This window comes from Geotrypetes seraphini, chromosome 12, assembly GCF_902459505.1.
Source record: "Geotrypetes seraphini chromosome 12, aGeoSer1.1, whole genome shotgun sequence".
Classification (NCBI taxonomy): domain Eukaryota; kingdom Metazoa; phylum Chordata; class Amphibia; order Gymnophiona; family Dermophiidae; genus Geotrypetes; species Geotrypetes seraphini.
Window position 1 is genome coordinate 77468191 of NC_047095.1, and position 20737 is coordinate 77488927.

General features: G+C 42.7%; 1 protein-coding gene across 3 annotated transcripts in view; it reads right to left on the minus strand.

Annotated features, from left to right (window-relative positions):
• TIE1 (tyrosine kinase with immunoglobulin like and EGF like domains 1) overlaps positions 1-20737 on the minus strand; it is a 154415-nt gene that overhangs the window by 86594 nt on the left and 47084 nt on the right. For all 3 annotated transcript variants that reach the window (XM_033916487.1, XM_033916486.1, XM_033916485.1), the window contains 2 exons: positions 18331-18489; positions 8086-8220 (listed from right to left, as the gene is read on the minus strand). In XM_033916487.1, coding sequence (XP_033772378.1) covers positions 8086-8220; positions 18331-18489 — 294 coding nt within the window. The remainder of the gene's footprint in view (positions 1-8085; positions 8221-18330; positions 18490-20737) is intronic.

Sequence of the window (20737 nt, forward strand, 5' to 3'; positions counted from 1 at the left end):
AACAGGTGGGTTGGAGTTAGCAATTGAAAGCAGCTTCAATGAAGTGGACTTTGAGTCTGGATTTGAAGACTGCCAGAGATGGAGCTTCACGTACCGAGTTAGGCAGTTTGTTCCAGGCATATGCAGCAAAGTAGAAGGGACAGAGTCTGAAGTTGATTGTAAAGGAGAATGGGTACAAATAAGAGAAACTTACCCAATGAGCGACGTAACCAGAGGTGGGGGGTAGGTGTGGGGAGAGATGAGAGAAAAGAAATACTGTGAAGTTATGGAGCGAATACACTTGTACGTCAGTGGAAATTAATAGGGAGCCAATGAAGTTACTTAAGGAGAGGGGAAATGTGGACATAGCGACATTGACGGAATACGAGGCGTGCAGCAGAGCTCTGACCAGATTGAAAGAGAGCGAGATGGTTTAGAGGAAGGCTAGTGAGAAGCAGGCTGCAGTAGTCTAGGCAAGAAACAGAAACATGATGGCAGATAAAGACCAAATGACCCATCCAGTCTGCCCATCCACAGTAACCATTATCTCTTCCTCTCTCTAAGAGATATCCCAGGCCCTCTTGAATTCAGACACAGTCTCTGTCTCCACCACCTTTTCTGGGAGGCTGTTCCATGCATCTACCGCCCTTTCTGTAAAAAAGTATTTCCTTAGATTACTCTGGAGCCTATCACCTCTTAACTTCATCCTATACCCTCTCATTGCAGTTTCCTTTCAAATTAAAGAGACTCGACTCATGCGCATTTACATTACGTAGGTATTTAAATGTCACTATCATATCTCCCTTCTCACACCTTTCCTCCAAAGTATACAGATTGAGATCTTTAAGTGGTGAACTGGGTTAGAAACTGGCTGTCGGACAGACGCCAGAGGGTGGTGGTTAATGGAAGTCGCTCGAAGGAAGGAAAGGTGACTAGTGGAGTCCCTCAGGGTTCGGTGCTGGGACCAATCCTGTTCAATATGTATGTAAGTGACATTGCTGAAGGGTTAGAAGGAAAAGTGTGCCTTTTTGCAGATGATACCAAGATTTGTAACAGAGTAGACACCGAAGAGGGAGTGGAAAATATGAAAAAGGATCTGCAAAAGTTAGAGGAATGGTCTAATGCCTGGCAACTAAAATTCAATGCAAAGAAATGCAGAGTAATGCATTTGGGGATTAATAATAGGAAGGAACCGTATATGCTGGGAGGAGAGAAGCTGATATGCACGGACGGGGAGAGGGACCTTGGGGTGATAGTGTCCGAAGATCTAAAGGCGAAAAAACAGTGTGAGAAGGCAGTGGCTGCTGCCAGAAGGATTCTGGGCTGTATAAAGAGAGGCGTAGTCAGTAGAAGGAAGAAGGTGTTGATGCCCCTGTACAGGTCATTGGTGAGGCCCCACGTGGTGTATTATGTTCAGTTTTGGAGACCGTATCTGGCGAAAGACGTAAGAAGACTTGAGGCCGTCCAGAGGAGGGCGACGAAAATGATAGGAGGCTTGCGCCAGAAGACGTATGAGGAGGGACTGGAAGCCCTGAATATGTATACCCTAGAGGAAAGGAGAGACAGGGGAGATATGATTCAGACGTTCAAATACTTAAAGGGTATTAACGTAGAACAAAATCTTTTCCAGAGAAAGGAAAATGGTAAAACCAGAGGACATAATTTGAGGTTGAGGGGTGGTAGATTCAGGGGCAATGTTAGGAAATTCTACTTTACGGAGAGGGTGGTGGATGCCTGGAATTCAAAGAAGCGTGGGATGAACACAGAAGATTTAGAATCAGAAAATAATATTAAAGATTGAACTAGGCCAGTTACTGGGCAGACTTGTACGGTCTGCGTCTGTGTATGGCCGTTTGGAGGAGGATGGGCAGGGGAGGGCTTCAATGGCTGGGAGGGTGTAGATGGGCTGGAGTAAGTCTTAACAGAGATTTCGGCAGTTGGAACCCAAGCACAGTACCGGGTAAAGCTTTGGATTCTCGCCCAGAAATAGCTAAGAAGAAAAAAATTTTAAAAAAAATTTTTTAAATTGAATCAGGTTGGGCAGACTGGATGGACCATTCGGGTCTTTATCTGCCATCATCTACTATGTTACTATGTCCCCATACGCCTTATGATGAAGACCACACACCATTTTAGTAGCCTTCCTCTGGACCGACTCCATCCTTTTTATTTCTTTTTGAAGGTGCGGCCTTCAGAACATAAGAACATAAGAATAGCCTTACTGGGTCAGACCAATGGTCCATCAAGCCCAGTAGCCCGTTCTCACGGTGGCTAATCCAAGTCACTAGTACCTGGCAAAACACAAGGAGTAGCAATATTCCCTGCTACCGATACAAGGCAAGCAGTGGCTTCCCCCATATCTTTCTCAATAACAGACTATGGACTTTCCCTCCAGGAAATTGTGCAAACCTTTCCTAAAACCAGCTACACTATCTGCTCTTACCACAACCTCTGGCAACGTGTTCTAGAGATTAACTATTCTCTGAGTGGGAAAAAAAATTCCTCCTAATGGTTTTAAAAGTATTTCCCTGTAACTTCATCGAGTATCCTCTAGTCTTTGTAATTCTTGATAGAGTGAAAAAATTAATCCACTTGTACCCATTCTACTCCACTCAGGATTTTGTAGACTTCAATCATATCTCCCCTCAGCCGTCTCTTTTCCAAGCTGAAGAGCCCTAACCGTTTTATTCTTTCCTCATACGAGAGGAGTTTCATCCCCTTGGTCGCTCTTCTTTGAACCTTTTCTAGCGCCCCTATCTTTCTTGAGATAAGGAGACCAGAATTGAACGCAATACTCCAGGTGAGGTCGCACCATGGAGCAATAAAGAAGCATTATAATATCTTTAGTCTTGTTAACCATCCCTTTTTAAAATAATTCCTAGCATCTTGTTTGCTTTTTTGGCCGCCACCAAACATTGGGCGGAAGGTTTCATCGAATTATCTATAATGTCACCCAAATCCCTTTCTTAGGCGCTAACCCCCAAGGTGGTTACTAGCATCCAGTAACTGTGATTTGGATTATTCTTCCTAATGTGCATCACTTTGCATTTGTTCACATTAAATTTCATCCCCAATAGTGATTAACTTGTCCTATTGATCACTTTTTCCTCAACAATGAATTTCCTGTCATATTAATTCTCTTTCTTCTACCCCTTTTGAAGTCAATCAATTTGTACCTTTGCTTAATCTTTTGTAAACCGCATAGAACTTCACGGTACTGCGGTATATAAGCTGTTATTATTATTATTATTATTATCTTCCACTTGAACTCCCAGTCTTCCAGTTTCCTAAGGTCCGACTGCAATGTTTCACAATTCGCATGCATTTTAACAACTTTGAATGTCATCTGCTCAATGTTCATGATGCCACAGTAAGAGGAGACTAGGCAACAATGGGATTCATGGGATAGTTGCAAGGTGAAAACCAACTGCTATCCAAGAGTAGAATGCTTGTCTCACATTTGCAAAAACCTACTGTACGAATAGACATACTGAGGATGCTGACAGTAAGATGTTTGCTATAACTGGTTCGTCCTTCACTTGGTAAAAGTTTCTTTTTACCTATACCTCACACCAAGTGAAAGGGGGTTGTTCACTCTGCTCTCTCCGCATCGGCTGCAATGCCCCAGGGTCAGCAGATATTCAATCTTTTTGCTGTAAGACCTCCAGTGGAATCTGGGGCAAGTATTCCCACTTTGGAGTCAATGGCAAGTTCCTCTGCTCCTAAGGGATTGGAGACATCTCTTTTCCCCTAGTGCTCCACTATGTTCTGCGACTCAGACGGAAACCAGTAAGAGAGCACACACTGCTGAAGTTGCTATGTTGGAGTCTCTGTGAGGGAACTGGTCCATTGGAAAGTTACAGTTTGCTCAAATGTGGTGCAGGAAGATCTCCAGCTTCTTTACAACTGGTTACTTTGGACCTAATTTGGAATGTTCTACAACAGTTAGAAGCAACGGTTGCCCAATCTATTAAAGAGGTAACTTTCTTGGGACAGAAGGTGGACCGGATGGTGAATAAGGTAGAAGTGATTAAAAAAGATTTCTCAAATCAAAAAGAGCAATTGTTTGAATGTGTACAAGATTGTCAACAATTTAAAAATGTGGTGGCTCGTGATAGAACAGATATACATCCAGAATTTGGCTGCTTGACTCATATTCCGAGAGAGCCACTATACTCATGTTATCCCTCTCCTAAAGTCATTTCTTTGGCTTCGCATCCGTTTCAGACTACAATTTAAACTCCTCTTACTGACCTACAAATGCACTCACTCAGCTGCCTCATCACATTTTGTTAGCAAGATTACGGGCGATGGGTATCTCTGGCACAGTGTTGAATTGGTTTGAGTCATTTTTGGGTAACAGTTCTTTCTGTGTAGAAGTGAACGGGAAGAAATCAAATTCGGTATCTATGGTTTGCAGGGTTCAACAGGGATCTGCCTTGCCAGTGGTCCTGTTTAACGCTGTAACACTGCTTCCACTCTGTAAGGTGCTGTGTGCGTTAGGTTTCACCTTTACGCTGATGACATTCAATTCCTTATTCCTATTAAAAAATCACAGGATGAAGCTTTATCACATCTGAATGATTGTTCAGGACTGGATGTTTCAAAATCAATTGAAGTTAAATGTAGCTAAGACCGAAGTATTATACGGTGGTGGGAAGAATTTGGTATTGAGTCTATCTGAGATTTCCCTTGCAGGCAAAGGCAGTGTAGGGATCTGGGAATTACGTTTGACGCTTCTTTGTCTTTTAAGGCCCAAATCAAGACAGTAATATCTGGTGTGTTTTTCAAATTGCATCTATTTCGGAGGCTAGGTGATTATCTTTCTTATGACAATTTTCAATCTGTTATCAGATTGATTATTTATTTAGGTTTGCATAAATGTGTCATGTGCACATTGCAGTTGGCACAAAATGCTGCTGCATGCCTCATTAAACATGCATCGAAATTCGATCACATCACTCCGATACTTCGAGATCTTCATTGGATACCTGTTGGTATACGGGTCGAATTTGAGGTTCTTCAGTATAACTTCCCTTCAAGTGTCTGCTCTCTATTGTCCTTCCTGCGAGCTACGATTCTCAGACAGTTTGAAACTAGAAATTCCGTCATTAGCCGTAAATCTATATTTTCTGTGCAGGGCCTGGCACTTTGGAATGCCTTACCTTTGGCGTTGCACTAATTGAGCATGCTCTGGCAGCTTAGAAAGGGGGTGAAAACTGTTTCATTTGAGCATTTTTTGGTGCTAGACATGTGACTATGTGAGTTAGAGTCCCTTGTTTATTGCTTCCTGCTGTCTTGTATTTATCTGTACTGTTTTTTATGAATTTGTATCCCGCTTAGATTTGTGGATAGGCGGCTTATAAATAATTGTAAATCAATCAATCAATCTCTCTTCACTTATCTCTCCCCATGATCCCCCCTTGAGCTATCTGTGCCCTTCTTTTCAACTGCCAACTCCAGACTCCATCCTTTCTGCCTTGCTGCATCGTATGCTTGGAATAAGCTGCCCAAATCCCTACGGTGGGCTCCATCTCTGGCAGTGTTCAAGGCTCAGTTAAAAGCCCACGTCTTCCAGAGTGCTTTCAATTCCTAAACTCCTCTCACCTTGGGTTCTGCATCCCCAACCCTCTATATCATGTCTGTCTGTCCAAGTTAGATTGTAAGCTCTTCAGAGAAAGGACTGTCTATAAATGTCAAAATGTACAGCGCTGCATACTCTTTTCAGCGCTATATAAGTATTAAGTAGTAGTAGTAGGATTGAACACTTGGAGAATTTTTCTAGGAGATGAACTTTCCAAAGCCCCTTAAACTTCTGAAAATAGACAAATACCTTGTTGAAATGTTGAAGTTTTCATCAGAAAATATTCTTCCAATAAATAAAATATATTATTTTCCTCTTTCTAAGAAAAATACCCAAGAGGCAGCGATTTTGGAAGAATCTATAAGTAACCTTATTGGTGTCCTATGTATTGGAACAGGATTTAAATATTACTTTATAATTGTTATTCAGGAAAGATTTTTTGGTTCTGATGTGATGAGGATTACTTAAGAAAGGAAAAAACTAGTTTAGCAATGAGACGGAAACAAGGGATTTGGCTGCCCCATTTCTTTTGTCCTTTCCTTGTAAATGTTTGCTTAGATTGTGGGGAACCCCTCATCAGCTCCGTTCATTTCTGGATGTGAAGATTACTAGTGTTTAGTTGGGCTAATAATGGGTAATTGGAGATATATCTTCTGATTGCCTTTTTCCTTATAGAATAATTATATTCCTTTGATTTGATCATTTCCATACCGTTCTCCCCCCCAATACTTTGAGGTCTAATGAACATGTATCTCTTTCCAATATATTAATATAGATCATCAAAAGTAAATAAGTATAATAATAGCCATCCAACCCAGTAGCCCGTTCTCACGATGGCTGATTCAGGTCACTAGTACCTGGCAAAACTCCAAAGAGTCATAGGGGTCCCTTTACAAAGGCGCGCGTGTGCTAAAACAATGTGTGCACTAAATGCATTTAGTGTGTGGTTAGCGTGTGCTAAAAACCATAGCGCACCTTTGTAAAAGAGGGGGATAGTACATGGGGCTGCAAGAAAATTCTTAAATTGCTTCCAATGATTTAAAATAGGTAAAAAAGTGTCCCTTGAAGTTCATTTAGCTTTTCTAATCAAATTGAAGTACTATTTTAAAAACCATATAGTCAATCACTAAACCCTCAAGGATGGTATATCATATAATAGAAAGAGATTTCAGTGACCTAACGTCCGTTTTTCAATAATCATTCAATTAATATCTATCTTTATTTGATTTCATTAAAGTCCAATATAGAGTGCGAGCAGCGGTTTGCGCGTTTGAAGTGATAAAAATTGTTAAAGGAATAGCAGCAACCGCGGTCCGTTGACAGAAATGCTCATGTATAAGTGGAGCGTCGGGCAGTTGTAGTTTAAAAAGCCAACGTTAGATCAGCAGTTTGCTGTTTAACATAAGTGTTGCTGATTAATTAATTGGTAAAAACTATTGTAACTAAATTTATGAATTATGGCATTGCACAACATTAAATTAGAAGTATTTTCATCAATTTATTGGACTTTAATGAAATCAAATAAAGATAGATATTCATTGAATGATTATTGAAAAACGGACGTTAGGTCACTGAAATCTCTTTCTATTATATGATATACCATCCTTGAGGGTTTAGTGATTGACTATATGGTTTTTAAAATAGTCCTTCAATTTGATTAGAAAAGCTAAATGAACTTCAAGGGACACTTTTTTACCTATTTTAAATCATTGAAAGCAATTTAAGAATTTTCTTGCAGCTATTTCAAGTTTGGGCAGGATTTTCTGGAAAGGATCCGTGTTCCTTGCTACTGATCCAAGGCAAGCAGTGGCTTCCCCCATGTCTTTCTCAATAGCAAACTATGGACTTTTCCTCCAGGAATTTGTCCAAGCCTTTTTTAAAACCCAGCTGCACTAAATGTCATAACCACATCCTCTGAGTTCCAGAGCTTAACTATCCATTGCATGAAAAAATATTTCTTCCTATTTATTTTCAAGGTATTTTCACGTAACTTCATTGAGCGTCCCCCTTAGTCTTATGAAAGAGTAAACAATTGATTTACTTTCACCTGTTCTACACCACTCAGGATTTTGTAGACCTCAATCATATCCCCCCTTAGCTGTCTCTTTTCTAAGATGAAGAGCCTTAACCTCTTTAGTCTTTCCTCATACGAGAGGAGTTACATCCCCTTTATCATCTTGGTCACTCTTCTTTGAAACTTTTCTAATTCTATTATATTCTTTTTGAGATGCTGAAGATAGTATTCAAGGTGAGTTCTATGGAGTGATACAGAGGCATTATAATATTCTTGGACTTATTTTCCATCTCTTACTAATTCCTATCATCCTGTTTGTTTTTTTGGCCAACGCCCAACCTAACTGCATAAAAGTATATGTGTTGATGATATATACACAAACTTTTAACTGTGTATAGAGTGGGCATTTTACGTATAGAGATTCTTTCAAAGCTGACCTGGAAATTCTGACTTGGGTTGTATTCTGAATCTGAAGTCTGATTCATCCATATGAACTTTGTACACATACCTGGGCAGTCTGTGTCCAAGAAAACCGATGGCCCTGGGTACCCTTCTCCTCCCTCTCCTGAACGGGACAGCTGTACTTTCACCTCATACTTGGTATATGGCTCAAGATTTGACAAGGTGACATCATCATGGCCAACTGGGAAAAAAGAGCATTTGCCAGGTCAGAGCTCAGGGTATCAGGCTGTATCCATCATTTAGAGTCTGGGTGGGTCTTTCCTCTTTACTTCTGTTCTACCCCATGCACAAGCACTACAGGGTCATCATGCCAAAGCAGTGTGGAGTCATTGTATCACTCCAATTCAAAGGGAATCTCTGCTGATCTCTGTCTCCCCAGAGATCAGATGAAAGAACTGTAACAGCTCAGTGCTGGTTTGGGAGCTGTATTAGTCCACTTTTAAAGGTAATAAACAGAGATAAAGAAATCAAAGGCTACCTTTGTATGGGAATAACAATACAATTTCTGATTAACTTTCAAAGGCAATGAAGACATATGTGAATGTATATGTGAAACAAACGTATTCCTAAGGGACATTCTAATGGGAAAGGTGGGGGGGTGAGAAACAGGGAGAGATGGATGGGCGATAATAGGATGATAAAATCATGGGCACCAAAGTATTTCATCATTTTATCATTTATTTATTTATTTAAAAATTTATATACTGTATATTACCTATACGGTTTACATAATTACAGGCATAAAATATGAAACCAGTGGCGTACCTAGCATATGTAACACCCAGGGCCCATCTGCCATCTCTCTGCCCCTATATGGCATCTTCTCTCCTTCAATGCCCCTTCCAGAAACTGTATGCCTCCCCCTTCCATCTCTCCTTTCACCCCCATTGGTCTGGCATCTCTCTCCTCTCCTTCCCTCTCCCACACCTCTTTTCCATAATCCCTTTCTTCCCTCATTTTCCCTTTCAATTTATTTTCTGCATCCATCTAGATTACGTTCTTACTACCCTCTCATCAATTTCCTTTTTTACGGTCTACCTACAGCTCGCCACCTCTTTCCCTCACACCCTCCAGTATTTCCCTAACTCAATCCTTTTCCCCCATCATGTGCCCTCCTTTATTTATCCCCTCCTTCCATCATCTGCCCTCTTCTCTCTCCCCACTTCCATCAACTGCCCCTTCTCTCTCTTTCCCCCCTCCTTCCATCATCTGCCCTCTTCTCTCTCCCCAGTTCCATCATCTGCCCCTTCTCCCCACTTCCATCATCGTCCCTTCTCTCTCTTTCCCCCCACTTCCATCAGCATCTGCCCCCTTTCGCTCCCTACAACCCAATTCCATGCAGTATCGTTCCCCTTTATGTCTCTTTCCCTGCAATTCCTTCAGCATCTGCCCCTTTCTCTCCCTCCACCATGCATTCATAGCACCCTGACCCCCTTTGTCACCCTTCAGTGTGATTCCATAGCACCCTGACCCCCCTTTGTCACCCTTCAGCATGATTCCATAGCACCCTGATCCCCCTTTGTCGCCCTTCACCATGTTTCCATAGCACCCTGACCCCCCTTTGTCACCCTTTACCGTGTTTCCATAGCACCCTGACCCCCCTTTGTCGCCCTTCACCATGTTTCCATAGCACCCTGACCCCCCTTTGTCATCCTTTACTGTGTTTCCATAGCACCCTGACCCCCCTTTGTCACCCTTTACCATGTTTCCATAGCACCCTGACCCCCCTTGTCACCCTTTACCATGTTTCCATAGCACCCTGACTCCCCTTTGTCACCCTTTTCTGTGTTTCCATAGCACCCTGACCCCCCCTTTGTCACCCTCCACACCCTTTCATGCCACCCTGACCTCCTTTCTTTCTCCGTCCCAAAGGTCCTGCAATGACTGCTTCTGATCCGATGGAAGAGGTAAGTGACATCGGAGGGGGCTGGGCCGGCAGATGCAGTTAGTAGCGGCAATATCCCATGATGACTGCGGCTGCCGGCCCAGCCCCCCCCCCCCCCCCCCCGATGTCACTTACTTCTTCCCAGTCATCGCGGGACCTTCTTCACTTCAGCATGGCTGCCTACTCTGCTCTAAGTAGGGCAGCTGCGCTGAAGTGCGGTTTGAAGCAGCGCGGGAGGTTCTGGATCTGGCCGGCTGTGCACCCCCTTGGAGCGTGCACCCGGGGCGGACTTCCCCCCCTGCCCTCCCCTTGGTATGCCACTGTATGAAACAAATATAACAAATCACCATACTTTAAAAAGCAGTCAGTAGGACAGGACACATTTTCAGGTTTTATGTTCCCAATTGTCTTAACATTTCTTTTGCATTCTTTTTTTTTCTTTAACTTTATTTATGTCAACTTGGAACAAGTTATAAGCCAAATGGCAAGAACCCTGCGCAGTATCACAACATGCCCGCCAGATACATGTACAACACAGAGACAGATGCCCAAATCTACAGCTGTGTTCCCCAATTCCAAGTTCCTTTTCTTGTGGGGTTTCCTCCCCCCCTCACGTACACCCTCCCCATCCCACCCTCCTCCTTGTCTGTGAAGCAGTTGTTGTGCAGAGATTGGAACCGGTTCCATAAGAAAGTGTAGAGAGCCACTGATGCCCTCCGCCGAAAGCAGTGGAGACCCTCCCATGTGGCCATCTCCATCATGCTGTTAATCCAGATTCGCAGAGGAGGTGGTTCCGTGTCCATCTTAGCCAATAGGATTCCCACTGAAGGAAATCAGCATTCATAGTCCTGGTATCCCTGTTACTCCAATTCATCCATAAGACCCAGCAGAAGAATCTTATAAGATCATTCACAAGAGCTCCCAATACCTCCTCAGAGCTTGAAACACCCCATTCCAAAAGGTTTGCAGAGTAGGGCATTCTAAGAAATGATCTAGTACAGACCCTCTGCCAACCCTACATTTAGTACAGTCATCATCATCCCAAAGACCCAGAGTTTCATAGTTTATTAAAATTTAATAACATTTAATAAAATTTTGATAACATTGCATTTGAAGCATTGTACAATAAATTATATAAATAAAGATGGGGGAACATACAACAGATAATAGACAAAATCTTTATACAACAGACAGACTTGATTGGGAAAGGACAAGAGGAAAAAAGGGAGACCTACAATTTATATGGAAAGAAAAAGCAAAAGGATAAAAACAATGGGATATGAAAAGGTAGAGATTGGTTTCAGGAATAAAAGAAAGGATAACTCAATCGTATGCATCTTTCAAAAGAAAACATTTTAAACTACTCTTGAATTTATCCAAGTTTTGTTCTGCTTTAATATAAAGTGGGAGAGAGTTCCAAATTGAGGGAGCAGTGACCAAAAAGATGGTAGCACAATGGGTGCCAATTATTTTTAGTGAGGGGACATTGAGAATATGTTGAGAGGTGGACCTTAAAGTTCTGGGGGGGGATTGTATGGTATTAAAAGTCTATCTATGAAAGCGGGGGCATTAGTCATGAAGTAACATGATCAAATTGTTTCAATTTTGTATAAATACATTATGTAAGAGTTTATATTGGAGCTCCTAGAGACCCCTATTGGGGGTTATATGTGATGCCAGAATGAAGCTGTGGGAAAGTTCCTTTTCCAAGACCTGCTCCCCCAAAGCATTCCCCCCAAATTGCACCAGGGTGCCAAAAAACTGAAATAGTCGTCTATCTCTACCAATGCGTTACCACAACGCTAGTTTGTTATGGGCTGCAGGATTAATCATAAATAGATGGTCTACTTCTGTAAACAAAGGATATTCCACCAACTCCTTTCACAAGGAATGTAGGTAATGTCGGGCCTGTAGAAACGCAAAAAAATAACGGGATGGCATGTTCCCTTCCTTGAAAATAGTGGGTACAAGAAGAAATGAGATGTTTTCCGTTTTAGCTCCTGAAACTTGGAACGCTCTGCCACTCTCTATTAGAAAAGAAAAGGACCTCATCTCATTTAAAAAACTCTTAAAATCCTTTTTATTTAATGATGCTTTTATTAATTAATGATCTAATTATTTGTTGCTTTCTTGCCCCGTCCTTAAGTGTTTTTTACCCTTTTTGTCTCTTCCTTCTTAGACTAAGAAAATTGAAACTTTGCCCTTTCTTTCCTAGTGTATCTAGTTAGTTATGAACCTCTTAAGTTTTAATAATGTTTGTTATATATATTATTGTTTTTTAAATGTGTTAAAATTTGTTTTAGGACTGTGTTCACTCATTAGACGTTTTAAACTGTACATCGCTTAGAAAACTCTGTTTATAGGCGATTTATCAAATAAAATTGAACTTGAACTTGAACTTGTTCCACTGCTTCTGGCAGTCCATAAAGGACAGAAGCTGCCCACCACCCAGTGACGTTAATTGCCCACCATATCGACAACCCAAACTCCCCCAATGATCAAACACAGACCCTCGCATCCCTGCCGGGAAAACAGGGTTGCCCACAAACTCCACAAATGGGGACAGGCCACTAGCTTTGCCAATAGAGCATCACCACCAATCCCACCCCCTTTTCAGGGGGCACAGAAGAGGTGTCAAGCGAATTCCCTGGTCTCAAACATGCAAAACAGAAAAAGCTGAGTAGGGAGAGACCTCCATCTGCCAGATGTAGGAGGGAGCAAATTTATATGTGCCAGTGTAAAGTTCATGAATCCAACGCAATAAAGCAGCCACATTATATGAGCGCAAGTCTGGTAAATGCACCCCACCTCTCCTGATCATGAATTAATTTGTGATAGCCGATAAAAGCTCTGCAAGCCCGCCATAGAAAAGAGATTATAATGCCATGGTAAGCTGTTTCGTCCCTGCACGACACCCAAAAGGGTAAAGGATCTTGGGCAACAAAACTATTTTAGTCAGTGCAACCCACCCCAGAAAGGACATCGACAGCTCCCTCTACCGCTGACATAGTTGTTTGATAAGTTCTATTTTTCTGTGACATTTTTCCTATATAAAACAGCAGGGCCCCTATGTAAGTAAACTCCCAAATATTTAAGAGGTCCCATTGACCACTTGAAAGGGAAAGCAGAAATTGACTGACACGAGCATTGTGTAGACACAGCTAAGGCTTCAGATTTGTCAAAATTAATTTGCAAACCAGAAAATGAGCCAAAATCTTGAATCACCAAGATCAAAGTAGGGGTATCACAGGTGGCCAATTCTAGAAAAGTGAGCATGTCATCGGCAAAGAGATTGATCTTATATTCTCGGTCACCCGCAGAATCCCTTGTATCAGAACATGTTACCAAATCTTACTTGCCAACAGCTCTAAGGCTAAGAAAGCGGGCAGCTCTGCCGGGTACCCTGTGCTAGAGGAAAGGAGGAGGTGAGTTCTCCATTCACCATGATCTGTGCTGTCAGAGTATGATACAGGGAGCAAACACCCGACAGAAATTTGCCCATAATGCCGAACTGTGGCAAGATCCAGAAGAGATGGTTCCAGAGGATTTTATCAAATGATTTTTCAGCATCCAGCTGGCAATAATGGCATCCCCCGGGACCCCTCCCCAGACCTGCAAAGCATGTAGCACTCTACGTATATTGGTAGAGGCATAATGACCTAGCACGAATCCCGTTTGGTCTGAGTGTATCAGCGAAGGTAAAACCTCCCCAAGTCTTGTGGCCAGATGACTTGATTTAGAAGTGATATGGGATGGTACGAGCCCACAAGTTCAGGGTCTCTGCCAGGCTTCAGCAACATGGGTCAATCTTCCCATCTCCTGTCCCAGGGTTCACAAAGCCCGTCAGAGCTCCCGAAATGGGCCAAGCAAGCGCACCCCCAGAATTTTATAGAAGTTGGGCCTCAACCAATCAGACCCTGGTGCATTTGATGGATTTCCTGTTCCATCACCAGGGCGTTCAAGGCCGCCGATTGCTCTGGAGACAGCGAGGGGAGATCTAGGTCCTGAAAAAAGCATCACAACAGACCCTGTCGTACAGGGATTGATAGAACTGAATAAAGACCGCTTGGATGGCCTTAGTGTCCTCAAAAATACCCAGACACACTTTAATACGCAAGATGAGTTGTTTGGCAGATTTAGGTTGAAGGCGGCTTGATAATAGCTTGTCAGTCTTATTACCCCACCGGTGGAGTCATAAGAATTGCCACTGCTGGGTCATACCAGTGGTCCATCATGCCCAGCAGTCCACTCCCGCGGCAGCCCTTAGGTAAAAGACCAGAGTCTAGCTTTACCTGCGTATGTTCTAGTCTAGCAGGAACTTGTCTAACTTTGTCTTGAATCCCTGGAGGGTGTTTTCCCCTATGACAGTCTCCGGAAGAGCGTTCCAGTTTTCCACCACTCTCTGGGTGAAAAAGAACTTCCTTACGTTTGTACGGAATCTATCCCCTTTTAACTTTAGAGAGTGCCCTCTCGTTCTCCCTACCTTGGAGAGTGTGAACAATCTGTCTTTATCTACTAAGTCTATTCCCTTCATTATCTTGAACGTTTCAATCATGTCCCCACTCAGTTTCCTCTTTTCAAGGGAGAAGAGGCCCAGTTTTTTAAATCTCTCACTGTATGACAACTCCTGCAGCCCCTTAACCATTTTAGTCGCTCTTATCTGGACCCTTTCGAGTAGTACTGTGTCCTTCTTCAAGTACGGCGGCCAGTGCTGGACGCAGTATTCCAGGTGGGGTCGCCCGGTACAGCGGCATGATAACCTTCTCCGATCTGTTTGTGATCCCCTTCTTAATCATTGCAAGCATTCTGTTCGCCCTTTCCACTGCTGGTGCGCATTGCGCGGATGGATTCATCGACTTGTCAACCAATACTTCCAAGTCTCTTTCCTATGGGGTCTCTCCGAGTACTGCACCAGACATTCTGTATTTGTGTACAAGATTTTTGTTACCGACATGCATCACCTTACACTTATCCATATTAAACTTCATTTGCCATGTCGCAGCCCATTTCTTGAGCGTGTTTATGTCCTGTTGCAGGTCATCGCAATCTTCCTGCATCTTCACTACTCTGAATAATTTCGTATCGTCTGCAAATTTTATCACCTCGCTCGTTATACCAATTTCCAGGTTGTTTATAAATATGTTGAAGAGCACGGGCCCAAGCACCGAACCCTGCAGCACTCCACTGGTGACGCTTTCCAGTCCGAGTACTGTCCATTTACCCCCATTCTCTGTTTTATATCCACCAACCAGTTTTTGATCCACGTGAGCATTTCACCCTCAATCCCATGACTCACAATTTTTTGAAGTAGTCGTTCATGGGGGACCTTGTCAAACGCCTTCTGAAAATCCAGATATACAATTTTGACTTGGTCACCTTTGTCTATCTGCCTGTTAATTCCCTCGAAGAAGTGCAGCAAGTTTGTCAAGCAAGATCTTCCTATGCTGAAGCCGTGCTGACTGGTCCTCATCAGATTGTGTCCATCAAGGTGATCAATGATGCGGTCCTTTATCAGCTCCTCTACCATCTTTCCTAGTACCGAGGTCAGATTCTCTGGCCTGTAGTTTCCCGGATCTCCCCTCGAACCTTTCCTGAAGATGGGCGTAACATTCGCCACTATCCAGTCTTCCGGAATCCTTCCTGATTTGATCGACAAATTGGTTATTAGTTGAAGAAGTTCAGTTATAACCCCTTTCAGTTCCTTGATTACCCTCAGATGGATGCCATCCAGTCCAGGGGATTTATCGATATTTATACAACTGAATGTCCCTCTGGGCTCGCTGGTCCAAGAGCTCATTTAGACATATTCGCACTGTTGCACATTGTTATTTAACACTTGCCAAGGGTCTGCACAAATAAGTTCTCCACAGGGAATGGAGCTGACGAAAAAGCGATAAAAACTCTTGATCTTTAGCTTTGCGTGTTCTAGTGGCATACTCTATTATTCTACCCTGCATGACATCTTTAACAGCTTCCCAATAAGTGATTGAATCTATGTCCACCGAATCGTTCTCGGTCAGAAATTGGCTCCATGCTTTTTGCAGAAAGGCATGAAAGTCCCCGTCAAGGTAGAGGGTGGGATTCAATGTCCAGGTCCCCTGAGCCCTCCCTGTTGCCATGCCCAGGTTCACCCATACCAGACTATGATCAGAAACCACCTCGTCTTCAATATCAGTGGCTCTAACATGAGGAAGGAGAGGTTGTGCCAGTAAGATGGAGTCCAGCCGAGCATGAACCTTGTGCATGTGGAAATAATGGGTGTAATTGCAGGCACGCCAATCCCCAACTTCCCGCATCCCCCCACCCATCTGTCAAAGAAGGCTAGCTACTACTCCCCTCCCTCCCAACTTCTCACCATGCCCATGAACTAAGAAAATATATCATACATCTACACAAGAGTCCACAGTACTTATGTATTGCGCATAATGTCCAAAAACGGTCTAATGGATGTCCATATGTCGTGTTGTATTTGAGGCAATCCAAGCCACTGGCCAAGAGGTCTATCAAGAATAACTGACAAAGGTCAAACAGGGCCAGCAGCAGATCCTCACAAAAAGAGGAAATGACTCTGCGATCCAAACGTAGAGAAGTGAGTAAAGCCCTCACAGAAGAGGAGCACAAGTAGCAACCAGGTCTCAAATATCAACCAACCAGCCCAAAATCAAAGACAGAAACAAACCAGTAACCGACCCTACTTACTTCAGTGGCAACTTTTCCAGGAATACTTGGAGCTCCTTGGCAGTAGTAAAGGTCTTATTCGCATTCTGGTAGAGGAGCCTCACTTTGATGGGATACTGGAAGTTAAATTTGATGCCTCTGTTGAAGGGCTGAGAGCGATATGGCGCCAGTCTCCATCCCTGTTCTGACACTTTAGATGAGAAGTCTTGAAAGAGGAGCAGAGAGGCACCATTATAGTTCAAGGAGCGGTTTTTATGGCACCTGTCCACCAGCTGAGCCTTGACTGCATAATTAAGATAGCTGACGATCACCAGCCATGGCCGCTCCATCTCTTATCTCGGGGCCCCCACACGATGTACTTTGATTCACGAGCTTTTGTACCAGGACCTTCAGGGACACTTCAGGAAGACAGTTTCTGTAGAAACACAGAACTTGTTGGGTCCAAAGTCCCCAACGTTTTGGGTCCTGCATCTTGAACATCATCCTCTCCACCGTGTTTTTTATTCTTGTCGGATTTTATAAGCCTCACAACAATTCTTAGGGCTCAGAGCACATCTAACGGTGTAGCCTGAATTGTTTTGTGTATGGAAGAAATGTGCCTTATATGGCTTCATGGGGAATTTCCAGTTCTGCTCTATGCCCTACAACAAAATATTGTGTAGTCAACCAGCTCTCATGTAGAGCAGGGCTTACAGGGGAGAATGTGGCGCATTTAGTACACATGGATTGCAGTCATGCATTTATTTTGTAAAATATGCATTCAGGTCATATAAACTTAAGTGCATACAGGCAAAATGTCTGAAGGAGCTCCTAAGTATTTGTTTTTTCAGCAATTTCATAAATATATAACTGTCTTCTCAGGGCCCTGCTGCTCTAGTAACTTTTCGACAGTATTTGACAAAGTACTAGGGGAAATTGAGAACCCCAATAGTAACAGATCTCCAGGATCTAATGGTCTCTGCTCCATAGCTCAACCTCCCCCCCCCCCTCAAATATGAAACTGCAGACCTGCTATTACTAATCTGTAACACTCCTCTTCAGACCACCCACAATATGTTTATGTTTATTAAAAGTTTTAATCGTACTTTGGTTTACCAACAGCATGGTGAAAAAATATAAAAAGAACAGAAGAAAAATAAAATATAAAAAAATTAATTAAATCTAAATAATCAAATCTCAAAGAAAAATAAATATGTTTAAATCTTGTTTAAATAGTTGCCAGAAAACAGGATAATATTCATAATTTACAAAACATTCTCATAGAAATGCTAAACCAAAAAGATGGGCCTTAACCAATGATCTAAATTTTACATAAGACAGTTCTGAACGAATTCCACAGGCGAGGAACTGCTGCAAAAGAGGCAGACCTTTGCGTCAATGCCAATCGATGAGCAGTCAATAAACGTAGGCTACCAGAAGGCTTATAGGGAACTCATAATCTTCCCAAGTAATCCGGTTGCTTTACACACAAGGGTTAAGGCCTTATACATAAGGCAAAACTTAAGGAGAAGCCAATAGTATTCCTTTAATAAAGGAGAAACATGATCATATCTCCGAGCGTTAACAAGTGCAAAGCACTCATTTCAAAAAGGCTTGAGGATTCCCACACATACTTCATTCTGATTACACAAACACCTCCTGCTACCGAACATCCCATCCATAATGAAGACTTCTATACATGCCTTGGTTGTCTCTATAGTCCTCTTCCTCTCTTTGCTCAATCCTTACCTTTTATGGATGACCAGCGTGAGATGGTGTTGTTCGGCTTGTACAGAAGCTTGATAGAGGTTATTGGTCCATCACCAGAGAAACGATCAAATGGGGTCACTTTAAGCTTTCGACTTTGCCTCTCCAGTAGCCTCGGGGGAGTCATGGGCATGGGGGGCACTGAATTAACATTAAAAAGAGATTATGAACTTACCCTGTAAAGCTCTTTTCCAGTAGATAGGTAAGACATTCTAGACAGTAGGGTTATTTCCCCATAGCTGCTTGCTGCTGCAGAAGGAATCCACTCCAGGTTTTTCACTCTGCCTCTGTTATACTTCCCTGGGTTCTCTAGCTCACCTTCAGTTAGTACCCAAGCACGTAGAGCCACCCAATACACATGAAATGGAGGCAGTTCTGCTCAAAAAGTAACTAAACTGGACTATTGCAACATTGTTTATGTGGGAGTACCAAAGAAAATTCTGAGAAAACTGAGAGTAGTGTAGAACACGGCTGTCCGTCTGATATTTGGGTTGAAGAAAAATGATCATATTAGTCCTTACTACTGAATGTTGCATTGGCTGCCGGAAGAAGCACGAGTAATATTTAAGTTTTCCTGTATTTGTTTTAAGCTAGTTTGGGGATTGGCCACCAACCTACCTTCTATCTCATTTTGTGCTATACAGCCCTACGATGATAACCAGGAATTGCAATTTATTCGCATATCCAAAGATCACTGGTTGTAGATACAGGTCTTTTTTGGATAGGATGCTTGCATTACAAGCAAGTAAACAACAGTCCTGGCTTGGTAATTATATTAGTGGAGCCATGTTGTCTTATGGCGCATTTCGAAAAGAAATTAAGACTGTACTATTTGATAAATTCATTTCCTAATTGAAGTTTTATTCATAACAATAACCTTACACTCTTTACACTTTAGGAAGCATGTTGTACTTTTATTATTAGTATTTTGTATTTCACTGATTGTCCAGCTCTCTTCTGTGTAAACTGCCTAGAAATCGTTTGATTGTGGCGGTATAGAAGAATAAAGTTATCTTATGTAAACAGTATCATTAACCACCAACATAGGCTTCAAAGTTCAGAAACTACTCCCCAATAAATTGAAACATATATACAAATTTTTCCAGCCCTCAAGGGCTGACAGGCATCCAAGAATCAGCTTGGAGAAGCATAAACAGACTGAAAACTGAAAGCAGGTGCAAGAAGAATAGGGCGGGAGTCTAGAATGTCTCACCTATCTATTGGAAAAGAGCTTACTAGGGTAAGTACATCATCTTTTTCCAGTGCAATAGGTGAGAGATTCTAGATATTAGGAACATACAAAAGCAGTCCCCCCAAAAGCTAGGATGGGCTTGCTGCGCCAACCCTTAAGACCATGGACCACATCTACTCAGTAGAACATGGTAAACGTGTGAAGAGAAGACCATGTTGCCACTCTGCAAATCTCAGGAGAGACAGATCTAGCTTCAGTCCACGAAGTAGCCATACTCCTGATAGAATGTGCCTTAAAGAAAACAGGAGACTGTTTCCCAGAAAGAATGTAAGCTGATGCAATGGACCTACGGATCCATCTGGAAATCGTGCCTTGGAAGCAGAAGTGCCCCACTTAACTGAATGAATCAGCACAAACAAATGGTCAGAAAGACAAAACTCATTGATGACCTCCAGATAACACAGAAGAACTCTGTGCATATCCAGTTTCTTCAACAGATGGTCCTATATCATGGAACCTGTCGGTTGAAAGGCAGGCAAACACACTTCCTGATTAACATGGAAAGCCGAAACTACATTTGGCAGGAAGGAAGGAAATACGGAGGAAAGGGTCTCTGAAAGACAAAGCCTGCAGTTCTGACACACAACGTGCTGAAGTAATAGTGACCACAAAAATGGTATTGAGTGTGAAGTCCGAGAGGAAAGCATCTCAAAGGGGCTCAAAAGGAGCCTTGGTAAGGCTAGACAACAGTTAAGGCCCCAGGAAGGGAAAAGATGCTTAACTGGAGGTCTGACATGAAGAGCTCCCTTCAAGAATCTAGCAACATCAAGGTGAGACGCCAAGGAAGACCGGCACACCTGGGATCTACAACAGGAGAGCCTGACCACTTGGACCCAAAGAGAAGTCACAGTGAAGCCTTTAGCCAACCCAGCCTGAAGAAAGGCGAGAATTAGCAAGTTCGGAGCAGAATAAGGATCCACCTGGTCCTGGGCACACCAATGTTAGAAGGCCTTCCATGCCTTAGCATAAACCAACACCACTGATGACTTCTTAGACTTCAGAAGAGTAACAACCATGGCAGAATATCCTTTATGCTCTAAGGCTGCGTGCTCAAGAACCATGCCATAACAGCAAAGTGACCCGGATCCACCATGGATACCAGACCCTGTATGAGAAGGTCTGGATAGGCACTCAGCT